Source organism: Schistocerca americana, chromosome 1, assembly GCF_021461395.2.
Source record: "Schistocerca americana isolate TAMUIC-IGC-003095 chromosome 1, iqSchAmer2.1, whole genome shotgun sequence".
In the NCBI taxonomy this organism is placed as follows: domain Eukaryota; kingdom Metazoa; phylum Arthropoda; class Insecta; order Orthoptera; family Acrididae; genus Schistocerca; species Schistocerca americana.
This window is the reverse complement of record NC_060119.1, coordinates 1,179,152,317-1,179,166,455: the sequence shown is the minus strand read 5'-3', so window position 1 is coordinate 1,179,166,455 and position 14,139 is coordinate 1,179,152,317. Positions and strand designations below refer to the sequence as shown.

General features: G+C 38.9%; 1 protein-coding gene across 2 annotated transcripts in view; it reads left to right on the top strand.

The window, feature by feature from the left end:
- LOC124619727 (double-stranded RNA-specific editase 1-like) overlaps positions 1–12,898 on the top strand; it is a 38,724-nt gene extending 25,826 nt beyond the window's left edge. For both annotated transcript variants that reach the window (XM_047146297.1, XM_047146304.1), the window contains 5 exons: positions 3,327–3,675; positions 9,782–9,951; positions 11,410–11,808; positions 11,976–12,165; positions 12,267–12,898. In XM_047146297.1, the coding sequence (XP_047002253.1) occupies positions 3,327–3,675; positions 9,782–9,951; positions 11,410–11,808; positions 11,976–12,165; positions 12,267–12,340 (1,182 nt within the window). In that variant the 3' untranslated portion in view covers positions 12,341–12,898. The remainder of the gene's footprint in view (positions 1–3,326; positions 3,676–9,781; positions 9,952–11,409; positions 11,809–11,975; positions 12,166–12,266) is intronic.
- Positions 12,899–14,139: the final 1,241 nt, after the last annotated feature.

Genomic DNA, 14,139 nt, shown 5'->3' with positions numbered 1-14,139 from the left:
GAATTGACCGCCCTGTAGGTGTACTCAATTTAATGACCACACTACACTGTCCGCTATTTCGTGTAACTGAATGTCCATTTGTTAGTCTGATTATACACTGTAGCTATTTAAAATTCGCCCCTATATTTTTCACAACGCACAAATAGCACTTCGTTACTGGTTTTCTTTTTTTTCTTCTAAGAGTAAACGGAAAAAAAAAGACGCCATATCATCGGCTTAGTCGATATAAAGCAAAACACCTTAATGTGCCCAATTTCACCTCTTCTTACAGGATCGGCCACCTTAATCATTAATTCATTACATACTACTTCCAACAACGCCAAACAGGCATCGCCGTTATATTTTAACTGTATTCAAAAGCATGCCACTACTACTATGACCGACCAAATCACATCAAACCGCGCGGCGCGCGTTTCCAACGACAACTCTACGCTATTCAAGTTCCGTCACAGCTGTCTCGACTCGTAATGTTACAAACTCCCCATCCAAATTTAAGTTTTCTGTTTGCCAAAAGTGCCAGTATTCAGAGAAGGAAAAGCACAATTACTTTTCCTGTTCTTATCCAATCTGGACCTTTGCTCAGTGTCTAATGACCTTTCAGTTCCTTTCTTATTGCTTGCAAGATATGGAATATATTTATATAAGTTACTTGTGACCCAGTTTGTTTGGGAGATCCATGTGATGCAGCTACAGTGATTCTTCCTGTGTGTCAGATCTAAATGCTAATTCAGCATTAGAGTAGATATATGCCCTGATTATTGAAGAGGCCCAGATTTGAAATGTAAAGCAATGGATACTCCAGGTTGCAATATCAACAATGACACGTCGAGTTACAGACAGGCACCATGGGAAGACCATACATTTAGCTTTTGGCCAAAGGCTTCTTCATAAACACACACACACACACACACACACACACATACGACAGCCATTTCTGGCAGCTTGGACCAGATTGCAGCTGTTACATGGAATGAAAGCAGCAATCTGGCAGGGGTGGGTAAGGTGAAGGGATAGCAGGATATAGGTGGGGTGGAGCATTCAGGGACTATTTGGAGGCATAAGACTGCCTTCAGATGCAGCATTGGAAGGCTGGGGGTCATGAGGGGGGGGGGGGGGTGGATTTTAAGAATGGGTGAATGGCTAATTGGCTGCTGTTATTGGGCTTAAGAGTGAAAAAACTGATATATTAAGTGTGTAAACAGGTGGATGTATCAGTAGCTATGAGTGCTGCTCAAGAGTGCTGTGTGTGTTTGCAGTAGAGGCTTACTACGAAGAATTGATAATTTTGTTGGACCTCAGTGCACTTTTCACTGAGTTTATTCCCCAGATTCCTCTGCAGTCTTTTAACTCAGTCACCCTTTGGGTGATACTTCCAAGCCACCTACAATAAAACAAAGAAACAAAGTGAAAAGCAAACCATATCCTAGAGAATATTTCTCTGCCTGAACTGAGTGCCTTAATACAGCTGAAAGAACACGGTTCCACCAGGATGGTACAAGAAGATGTACTGCTGCAATGTCAACAGATTTGCTTAGACACATGGACTGCACTTCTGGATGTGTCTTTAATTCTATTCTATGAGTTTTTGAAATGAATACTGTAATTGTGCAGCAGTATTGCAGATGTCTACACAGCCAAATCACCTGACTCTTATAGCCCACCCCCGAACATTCACTGCAAATGAATATTCTTTGGGAGCACACATGGCTTCTCATTAGGACTAGATAGACAGCAACAGATGGTCACCTTTTTGCCTACTCTTAAGAATGCTGTGTGTGTACAACACACAACAAAATACAGGCTTTTGGCAGTTTGAGCATTAAAACACGAGATAATGAGAACTCATCGCTGATTGAAATTCTGCATCTAGTGTATCACAAAAGAGTAAACTTTGTTGCATGACTCATCTTTACATGTGCTGTGTGCATGTCCCTTATAGAGGACACACGTCATTACTTTCACAGCATGTGCACTGATAAATAAGAGGAAGAACATTGTTTATGCATGGTTGGGCTCCAGCACAAATTAGATACACCTTTAGACACAGATTCTCATCTTGAATGGCAAATGTCTAGATAGGGGAGACCAGTTAATGGCCTACATGTTACCTCTACATCAATCCTTTGGATTGTTGCATGTTAGCTTACACAAAAGATGTGGATGTGCCCAGTTTTTGTGGAAGAGTCTAAAATCATTTGACAATATCTGTGATTATGCCACCCATACCTGACAGGTGTATGTCTAATGTGGAAATGGAAGTCGAGATCAACATTAAACATATTACTTGTCAGACATGATTAAATAAACTTTTTACTGTTCTTGTGTGAAGAGTTTATAGTCTGATCCATGAATGATGGCGGTTAGTGCATGTTGAGGCACAGACAGGGATTGCATTGTTGACAATTCCAGGTGACAGTTGCGGTACATTCACATGCTTTCTGCTGAAAATTCTCTCTTGCTTACGTACGCAGAATTTATCACTTACCAGCACAGTCTACTTGGAATCAAAATTCACTAAACAACTCGGTACGATCACATTTAATGGTCGCATTAGCTACAGCATTCATGCAGAGCGCTCAGAAATACTGAACATTCATTGGCTGTCAGAGTACACGTGATGTAGGTGTGCAGAACAAGTCTAATCATGACCGCCATCGTTCGTGACTCCAACTATGGAATGCAGTGTGTGTGTGTGTGTGTGTGTGTGTGTGTGTGTTAGGGAGGGGGCTAGTAGCAGGGTCATGGTGTTTTTGTGAGTAGTTCATGTGTATGATGTGCAGTGATGGTTGCAAAGACTTAGTGGAGCTGAAAACAGATTGTAAACTTTTTTTGTTTTTCTTCCCCCATTCCTACCCCAGGGTTGAAATAACTGCATTTGTGCCGAGGATATGCGCTCTGGTGATGGTCCAGTGCTGCCAGTACCTGCCTTTAATGCACAGCAGAAGAGTGCAGCTTCTTCAGGTACCATTTCAGATATGCTGAGAGTCATAACCAGAAGAGAAGAAATAATGCTCAGCTGCACTGGTCTTGGAATACCATACTACTTATAGTTGTGGAACATCACACTGCATAGCTAAGATTGCAGCATTATGTTCCACATATATGATAAAACTTATCCTTGAGCCAGTAGTAATCCTGAGTTTTATATCATTTCTCTCTGTGTATGGTTCTGACTTCAGTTGTGATGGACTGGTATCTAAGCCAACAGTGTTTGCATACACCCAGTTGGTGTCTGCAATTACCTGTATGGCTTTCTGGTCTATGCCAGAGTGCAGTATCCGGTGACGTGTTTTTGTGGGTATATCCCCTGATGGCTGTCATTGCAGCACCCATCATCACAGCAACAGCAGCCGCCGCCACCACCATCTCAGCAGTCGCAGCAGCAGTCACAGCCACAGGTTCTGCCACAGCCACCACCTCCACCACAGCTGCCACAGCAACAACCACCACCACCGCAACCACCTAAGCAACAGGCAGCACAGCAGCAACCGCTACAGGTACCACCACCTCCACCACCACCACAGGAACAGTCACAAATGTCACCTGCGGCACCGGTTAAAAATGAACCTCCGGGTACACCAGCTGCTGGTCCTCAGATGGAAGTTGATCCTGATAAACCAAATGATGGAAGTGAAGTTAAACCAAAACCCTGGCAGAAGAAAAGATTTCCTGCTTGTGAGTAAATGATTTTTATGATACTCTTCTTAGAATCCTTAGTTAAGTAATCAGATTACCTGAACTGTTTGTGAAGTCTTTTTGAGCCCTTTTAAAGTACCACTTCTGGTTGGTTTATTCTGTTGGTGAGAGTTGCGGTTGAAGCCATGTGCAAGTTAACGTGTACTTCAGTTCCACAACTTCTTTGATTTGTGTAGGTTGAGTGGTAGTGAAATACTAAAAAGTTTATGAAAAATTTTTTATGGCATGGGAGAACTCCCAGCTGATAAAAACGTTATTCCAAACTTATCCCTTGTTTCAGTGTAATACTTTGATACATGATTTGAAAAAGTCTCCAAATTCACTCTCTAGAACACTTTATTTCAGTGTAACTGTTTTGGGCCAGCTGTCCATCTTCAGGTGTATTACAAAAAATATGTAACTTCATGAAGACGAATATGTTTAGTTTTGATAAAGGTAGTTTGAATTTGGTGGACATTGTCACCTTTCTTACATGCAATTAATTGCACTTTTAAGTGTGTGCTATGCTTTATACTGAGCATCAGTATGAAAAGAATGACATAGAAGAGTAATGATTAGTTAAATGTTTCATTAAAAGTGACTTCTTGTTTTTGATAATAGTACTTACTGCCACAAATTCGGACAGTACACAACTTTATTTACTACGCTGTAGTAATGGCTACACGTTCTTGTAGATTGGTGGGGCAGCTGGAGATATACAGTTAGACTGGCTGTAATATTTGAAGTTTGATGTCACATTTGCATATTTTAATAAATAGTTAGTGAGGAATATTGCAGCATCATAATAAATTCAACTACGGTCCTACCTAGAATTAAGATTTAGGCAGTGTGTCCACTTGCACCTTTACTTTGGCTTATAGTCACCTCTAGTCACCTGTTCCACAGTCGAGAATAAATTTTGTAGAGCTGCAATTAAAGCCATTGGGCATTTGTTGTCAGAATAAAAATGCTGGGTTGTCTCTGTGAAGTTACCCTATGTGGGAGGGATAAACTGCTGACCGTGATTTTTTTTTTTTTTTTTTTTTTTTTTTTTTTTTTTAAAAGGTCAGTCCTATCCTGACAATACTCTTCTGACTCAGAATGTAATCATGCTGTCTGAACAGCAAACACTAAACACATTGTCTTCAGTAAGGGTCGTCACCATATACTAGAGATCAGAAACATAGCGAGTACGAGTCTAATGTTGCAGGTTTTGTACTTCACAAATGAAGGTGCCCCTGTTACATCAGTGCTAACAGGCCTCCTTTGTTCCTGCTGTAGTATGGCGAGCATGACGAGTAATAATTGTGGCACTGCAGTTGCTTCATACTCATTGATACAGTCTCTTACTGAAGCATGCAGAATTGTAAGGCTAGTCATGATGTATTCTTACCATGGAAGATGAGTGCACCAGTATCTTGCTGCTGTAAAGTAGCACTGACAAGGCGAAATGGCTGATTGTCAGTAACAGGAAGGCTTTTAACAAAGTCATTTTTGTTAGAGACTGGAAGGTGCCAGATGAAAATTAATTTATGCAAAGTTCTATTGGAGGAGGAATGACATCCGGAACAAGTTTCATGCTGTAGCCCACAATTCAGATGAAAAACACACAAATTTTGCCCAGTGCAATCACAATGGTTGTATACTTATTTATTCCACCTCTGCAGTGAGAAAACACATGCAGAGTCCAATGGAAACTGGCCACTTAGCAATGTCACTTTTATAACCCTCTGACAGAAAGTACACTATTTTTGTATTCATTTGGTCATGGTAACTTCCTTTTACAGGCTGTGAGTGAGCTGTGTAGCGTATCTCTCATTAATTTTTTGTTTCAATAATTAATCACCATTTAGAGATTTCACTTCATCCTCTTGTCATGTTTTCTGGTACTGTGATTACAGGCTGTGTAACGGATCGAAAGTGGTTATATGTCATGGTAATTGTTAGACTTCTCTAATATTAAAATAAAGTTTACAGCAGTCATCAAAGTTTCATCTACATAAACGCATGTATAAACAAAACAATATTCACTGCTAACTGATCAGTCATTATATTGGTTTATAATAATCGTCAAGCCTAATGGTTGATTCTGTCATTTAGACAAGTCACACATTTTGTGGCATTTAACCTGCATTTGATAATGGCTATAAAGTGCAAATCATGATTCTGCGAAATAAATGCCCGCGAAAGGCAAAGATCCCGAGTTTGAGTCTCGGTCCGGCACACAGTTTTAATCTGCCAGGAAGTTTCATATCAGTACACACTCTGCTGCAGAGTGAAGAATCTCATTCTGGAAATGAACAGTAGTTTAAATTTAGTGGCAAGAATTTCTTTCAAAATGGTTGCAGGAATGCAGTGAGTCTGATTATACTTGGGAACTGATGTACTCGCTCTCATTTCTGAGCAAGCCTAATTCACTTGAACCTGACAAGACTCAGCTGATGAGTGGGCTGTGGTGGGGCCAAATGAAGTGTCTGCGGGCACATGGACGGTGATTGTAGAGGTGCTAGCGAATCGTACCCTGACACTACTCCTCTGACATGGAATGTGATGGTGCTATGTTGAAAAGCAGACACTAAACACAATAGCTTTCCCCTTAAAAAGAATTTTAAGACTTTTTTCTGCTCCATAGCCAATTATGAAATATGGTCTTTTCAGTAGTTTCAAACATTGCATGAGGATGGAATTTGCTCTTGTCTGCATTTAGAATTTTGTTACTAGTTAAAAGAAAACTTTCAAACCGTAGCTCCTTTGGTCATAACATCACGTTATATGCTGAAATGCTTGTGTAATTCTATTTGGCTGTACTACCAGTGGACTTGGTCAGTCTCCAGATTGTCATTTTGTCCTTCCACGGGTGACACCACCGATTTATGTATATTTCATGGCACCAAGAGTAATAATAAATTTTCCCACCAATAACAACTTTACCATTTTACTTAAAGTTTTAGAAGTAATGTTCATTGGCGATGCTGTTTTAATTGCTTGATTTTTCAAAAGAAACCTGGAAATATTTGAAATAGATAGTGTTTGCAATGATGACATAAATCAGAGAACTGTGGTTAAACAAAGTGGTGGAAAGCTCAGGTCAGAATATCAGCAATATTAATAAAGATGTTGAGTTACAGACAGGCACACCAAAAAGACTGTCACACATGGAGCTTTCAGCTAAAGCCTTGTTCAAAAAGGGGGAAAACCACACACAAAAACACTCTCTCTCTCCCTCCCTCCCTCCCTCCCTCCCTCCCTCCCTCCCTCTGTCTCTGAAACCTCAGGGGGCAGAGGAGGGGAAAAATGCGGGTGGTTGTGTTACAGACCGGGTGATGAACATGAAATCAGAGGTGGTGTAGGTCTGGGGGGGGGGGGGGGGTTCGGAAACCATGAGGTTAAGATAGTGGGAACAGTATGTTACTGTAGGTTGAGAGTGGAGATAGTGGTCGTGTGCATTAGGTGTGCTTTTTCTTTTCTGGTTGTACGACCTCAACAGTTCAATATAAAATGTCAAACAAAACACATTCAGCTGTCTAAATTTCCAGTTTTATTTTATTTTTCCTGCCTGTTTTAGCATTTCACTACGCCATCTTCAGGCCCCCTGATTGATGTGTGGGAAGAATCCCACCTTTTGTACAATCGAAATGGGGGCCAGCATGCAGTATCTCTGGACTTCATTTTAACAAAACGATCCTTTAGATCAACACTTGCAGAGTCAAGTGATTGATTGAAGGGATCATTTTGTTAAAAATAAGTCTACGGATACTAGTGACTGTGCTGGCCCATATTACCAGGGGGCCTGAAGATTGCAGTGTAATGCTGAAACAGGTAGCAAAAATGAAATAAAACTGGAAATATAGGCAGCTGAAGGTGTGTTGATTTGATATCTCACTTTACAGTTGAGTAGCAGTCTTTCCCTTTTGCAGAACTGTGCTTGAGACAGTAGTTTCAGTATTTGAATAATTTCAGAAATTTGCAAGGTCTTAGGAAATTACTTCAGGTGTAAATTTTTGCTGCAGGATTTCGTTCGGTTGGTTTTATTATAGATAAGAGTTTATTTGTAAAATGTGTTACTAGGGGATGCAAAGTAAAGGCCTGGTGGGGGTTGAAGCACAGTTGTTTTGTCCAAGAAACAGGGAGGGAACGTAGGAAGAGTGTACACTTCAGTACTCTTAAAACTATAAAGACTGTCAAATGCTTTGGGTTTATACTCCAATTCCCTCCGTAGCACAATTTTTGATAGATGCTTTTGCTATCAGTACTTCGACACAATATCACATTGAAAATATTTACATTGTAACCTTTGTTGTGTTTCATGTGAATAAACAAAGGGCCACTCGAATTCTGAGGCGTAATTTTAGTGGAAATTTAATATGCTATGTGCTTTCTGTGTCTTTTTTACAAGTGATTAATTTGTTACCTTTTTTTAAACCAAACTGTTGTTGTTTTCAGTTCAAAGACTGGTTTGATGCAGCTCTCCATGCTATTCTATCCTGTAAAAGTCTTTCCATCTCTGAACAACTACAACAGCCTACAACCTTCTGAATCTGATTAGTGTATTCATGTCTTGGCCTCCCTCTACAATTTTTATCCCCCACACTTCCCTCCAATACTAATTTGGTGATCCCTTGATGCCTCAGAACATCTCCTGCCAACAGATCCCTTCTTTTAGTCAAGTTGTGCCGCAAATTCCTTTTCTCCCCAGTTTGTTCAGTACCTCCTCATTAGTTAGGTGATTTATCTATATAATCGTCAGCAGTCTTCTGTAGCACCACATTTTGGAAGCTTCTATTCTCTTCTTGTCTAAACTGTTTGTCCATGTTTTAGATCCATACATGGCTACACTCCATACAAATACTTCCAGAAATGAGTTCCTGACGCTTTGACCATCATCAGTTATTTTTCTCCCCAATTAGCAAAACTCATCTACTGTCTCTCATTTCCTAATCTAATTCGACTACATTCCATTATCCTCATTTTGCTTTTGCTGAAATTCATCTTATATCGTCCTTTTAAGACACCATCCATTCCGTTCAACTGCTCTTCCAGGTCCTTTGCTGTCTCTGACATGGTTACAGTGTCATCGACAAACCTCAAAGTTTTTATTTTTGTCTTTGGGTTTCAAATTTTCTTTTGTCTCCTTTACTGCTTGTTCAATAAACACCTTGAATAACATCGGGGATAGGCTTCAACGCTGTCTCACTCCCTCCCCAACCACTGCTTCCCTTTCATGCCCCTCGACTCTTATAATTGCCATCTGGTTTCTGTACAAATTGCCTTTTGTTCCCTATATTTTACACCTGCCACCTTCAAAATTTGAAAGAGAGTATTCCAGTCAACCTTGTCAAAAGCTTTCCTTAAGTCTACAAATGCTAGAAACATAGGTTTGAGTTTCCTTAACTTAAGTTGTAGGGTCATTGTTAAACATTTCTACGGAATCCAGACAGACCTTCCCCAAAATTTGTTTCTACTGGTTTTTCCATTCATCTGTAAAGAATTTGTATTAGTTTTTTTGCAATTGTGACTTATTTAATTGATAGTTTGGTCATTTTCATGCCTGTCAACACGTTTTCTTTGGGATTGGAAACTTTGAGGTTCTGATTGGAAACTCCATAGACAGAACAAATTTTCCTGATGTTAGCTTGTTAGCTTTGCCTTACAGTTATTTGCAACAAATGCCATGGAGTGTTCATAAAGCTGTTACTTCTTAGTATTATATTGCAGAATTTTCTTCCTAATAACATACCTTTCAGTGTCATAATGGGATATTTGTGTGCACTTTCCTTCTTCTGTGGATTAGATACTTGAACACAACCTTTGTCATTGGCAGTAAATTTGATGTTAAGAGCAAGCTGTTGCAGCAGCTTGCAAAAGCATTAACAGGGAAAATTTCTGTGCTTGTATTTAGGGGTAACAGTGCAAACTCAGCTGTACCTAGCTTTGTCGCCCAGGTCTAGGATTCACATTTAATGTGGACAGTTGTAAAAATTCTTTCTAAAGTTCTTCACATTTGATTAAATTGTGTTTTGGTTATAAAAGTTACACAAGCATGACAAAATTTGAGAAGTTTAGTGTGTAACTTTAAAAAATTAATTTAAAACCTTTTTTTAATCAGTTAAGGTGAACAAGAAGCTAAGAAAAAGAAAACAAAATGCACGACTGAGGAAGCTGTTGCAGCCAAAAAATGCTATGATGGTTCTTCACGAACTGAAAGCTGGAATAAAATTTACATTTCAGGAGCATACAAATGCTCTTACACAGACTATGTTTGTCGTCAATGCTGAGGTTAGTGTTTGCTTTTATATATTCAGTAACATATTTTTGTGTTAAATATAAGATTGTATTCATATTAACTGTAACATTATAAAAGGAAATGTCCTATTGCCCAGTCCAATCCACTAAGGATATAAACTTGAAATTTGGAGAGGGTGTCAATCTTATACTGTAGGCATCGTTGAAGAGGGGAAATATGGGATGAAAGGTAATTTTGAAGCTAGAACTACAAAAATTGGTATTTGGTGTCTTGGCCAGAAATAAAAAAAAAAAAACTAGGGTTTCTGTACTTGCTTAAATTCAACCCTAAAGGGGATGAAATAGATCTTGAAAGTTTTCTAGAATACATAATTATTAAAGAACTACTGAAGCACTTTCAAAGCCACAGTGAATACATCATTATTAAAGTACTACTGAAGCACTTTTAAAGATACAATGAAAGTTGGTTTTTGGCTTCTCATTTAGAAATAAAAACTCCATGTTTCAGAGTTTAAAGATAAAGCCGTGAATATTGGTAACTGGCTTCTCATTTAGAAATAAAGAAATGTTAGAGGATGAAAGTTTGTACAGAAATATCACCATAAGAACGCAGAAGGCAGCTTCTGTGAGGCTTAATCTGAAGAGGGAAGGGGGGAAAAAGCAGTGGTGTGATTTGTGAACTGAATGGAAGAAAGCTATGTAACAATCACCTCGAGAAATTCACTTTGTCAGAATGCCATATGAAACCAAAGGCTCTTATCTTAATACATTAATTCTTCAATAGGCCTAGTATATTTTTTTAATAACTGTACAAATGCAAGGAAAGTAGGGGCACTAAACTAGTAGTTAATATCATCGAAACTACAATTCCGTTAATTAAAAAATTCAAACCTGTGGTACCACTGGGAACTCATATTTTACTTAAAATTACAGAAAAATATACTGATGCCCTATGGAAATTAGATTGGGGGTTTTCTTAATTGTTTCGGTACATCAGAATAGTATCCTAGATGTTGAGATGGTGGTCTAATAGAACTTAATTATGTGGTTCTAAGGGAAATCACCAATCTGTTCCTTTGGGAAGCAGTTGACCTGCAGTTCAGTTAACGAAATAATCCCCAAGAGTTCTGCCATTGTTGCTGTTGAAAGGGCACACTATTTTGGTGACTGTCACTATTGCCATCAGCACAGCTGACGATGGTGTCACGATAAATTGTCGTTCGGACACCAACAACTGGCAGTATAACTGGATTGTTTTGTTACGAATATGCTAGGAGAATCTGAAGACACCAGTTACTTGCTTTGGTATGCCAGGTTAGACAAGATACATTTCACTTGCAGTTTACTACTGTCTTTAATTAAAAGCCATTTTAAAAAAATAGTAGTGTACTATTCCAATAATGGGCTGTTAGTTTGATAGCCAATAGCATAATGCAATAGTTTAGTCAATCATGTGTGTCTAGCAATGTTGTAAAATACATTGTGTTGCAGGTTGATGGGAAGGTGTATGTAGGCCAAGGGCTGTCAAAACCAGTGGCTAAGCAAAATGCTGCTGAAAATGCACTAAAAGCCTTGCTTTTGGAAAAAATGTCTGATGCAGCTATGAAAGCACAGAAACAAGATAATGCAGAAGTTGTTGAACCAATGCAGCAGGAAGTAAACAATGGAGCTGGCAGTGGTGATTCTGGTGAGGGAAGTGATACTGAAGGTGCAGGAGCACAAGGAAAGCCACAAGTCCCAGAGGATGATGTGCCATGGGGAAGTTTGGCTTCATTTGCCCTGTATAAATTATTTACTGAATGGCAGAATCAAGGTACACATGTACCTCTTCCTGTTCCTAAACAGGGACCAGTATTACCACCTCAAGCCGGGGCGGCAGCAGCTGGACAGGTATATTACATATTGTTAACTCCTCTCTCTCTCTCTCTCTCTCTCTCTCTCTCTCTCTGTGTGTGTGTGTGTGTGTGTGTGTGTGTGTGTGTGTGTGTGTGTGTTGTAACTCTGAAGTATGAGAGACATTTTGCAGTGCCTATATGTTACGTTAATGTCAATTGCAGCCTGTGGTTCCGGGAGCACCTTCTCCCATGAAAAAAATTCCAGAAAATCCGACTGATCGCCACCCTGTTATGTTGCTAAATCAATTAAAACCGGGAATACAGTTCATTGAAGTTAACCGGGAAGGAACACCTCCAAATCTGACATTTACAATGGCAGTAACTGTTGATGGGAAAACTTACAATGGTGTGGGTAAGTAACAGATTAATATTCCTCAAATTTGAGATGATTTGTTGTTGGAGGTAAAAAATGGAAGTTGAATTGCTGAATATTAATATAATGTTTGTTCGCAGCGAAAAACAAAAAGGAGGCGAAGAAAGAAGCAGCTATTGCATGTCTTGCTGGATCATTCAACATCCGCTACTAACACATCCTGACAGTAAACAACATTGTTTAGACATAATGCATTTCTCAAATGCAATTTCTGATCTGTAGTAAAGACTTTTTTTTATATATATATGTAGTAATATTGACTTTGAAACCTGTTGCCAACAATCACTGAAGTCTTAAGGCAGTATAGTTAGCTGTAATTCACTTTTACTTCAGCTATTAATGACAGTATACCATAGTTGCCTAGGGTTCGACTAAGCAATCTCTTGTCTGATAGTAAGAGATCATGTATCACAATGTTTTCTGCAGTACATGAAAATTTTGTTCTAAAGTTTTCCTTAGTATTGCACATTTGCATGTAGGCTGGTCTTTTACATGAAATCTTAATTATTGACAAACCTTATGCTGTGTTCTTAGCTGTAGATGAAAGTTACAGCTATATTTCCTTTTCATAAATTAAAGTATTTCTTCTGTATTAATGTGAATGCTGCATTAGGTGTATAAAATAATAAATGTACCTTCCAAATGAGAGATGTAGGAACAAATTGTTCCATGTGACTAAATAATAAAATGTCCTTGGGCATTGTGTATGTAATTGTTGATTTGCAAGTGAACATATTTATTATTTTTCTTATGTGAAATCCATGGAGTGGAGCATCTGGAGTGCTGCATTTGATGTTTCCTTGTATTTTGCTTATAATGCAAATTATTTTAATTTATGAGGACCTCCCTCCTGTTGCCAAATGCTCTTTACATTTCCAAGGCGGCGATTCTTCTGTAAAACCTGGAATTCTCAGGTAATTTCACAAAATTTCAGGGAAATATGCATTTTAACCTAGCATTGAAACTGAGTTTTATAAATCACAAATTTTAAAATACTTAGTATTTCAAAGTGTATTAAGAATATTGTTCCGTATAAATTATTGATGTTTAAAAAATGTAGTTAAACTACAGCTTATTTCAAAGTGTATTAATTATATGAATATTGTTCCGTATAAATTATTGATGTTTAAAAAATGTAGTTAAACTACAGCTTATGGCTGGTTTATAGCTCAGCTAAGAGGAAAGAAGTCGTTATTGTGGTATGTTACCTCCTCCCCATTCACCATTAATTTATCAGGAGGTTCTTGACACTACCTTCCTCCTCAGGCCTGGAGTTCTCAGGGATTCCCCCTCCCCCTTCGAAGTTTGAGTAGCCACCCTGAGTGCATTTTTATGTGAAAGAAGTGGTTCACATCCTTTACACTCCACATGCTACGTCCTACATCGTGTTTGAGCACTGCACAGCCTACTGTTTACCAACGTATGAATCTGACAACGGTATGAAAAGGATAGATTGGTACTCGTCACACAAAGGAGCTACTGTGTGGCACAACCACCTTAAAAAAATTGCTAGATGTTACTAACTACGGCCCATCATACATACAAATCAAAACGTGTATAACTCTTGAGACCCGTGGCCAGTATCTCCAGGCACTAAGGCCCGACCTTGACAAAACAAAGTATAGTGAAATAAAAAGAAATCAGAGTAAATTATAGAAAAAAGAGAGAAAATAAAATAAACATGAAAACTGGGTGAGATCAAAGTGAAAATATGATTAGAAAGATAGTGCTCTGTGGAGAACGGGGCCAGTGTGTGTAATGGGACTAGGTGAGATCTGTAAGGAAGATGGTCTAATAAGGGAAAGGGGAGGTGCTGTTGGGTATGATGTGCCAATGTGTGGTTCATGCTGGACCAGGAAGAGACATGCTGGTGAAGATAGGTAGTGGGATCAAGTCCAAAAGTAATTACATTGGCAGGGGTAATGCCAGGAAACTGGTTGCTGCATTTTGGTG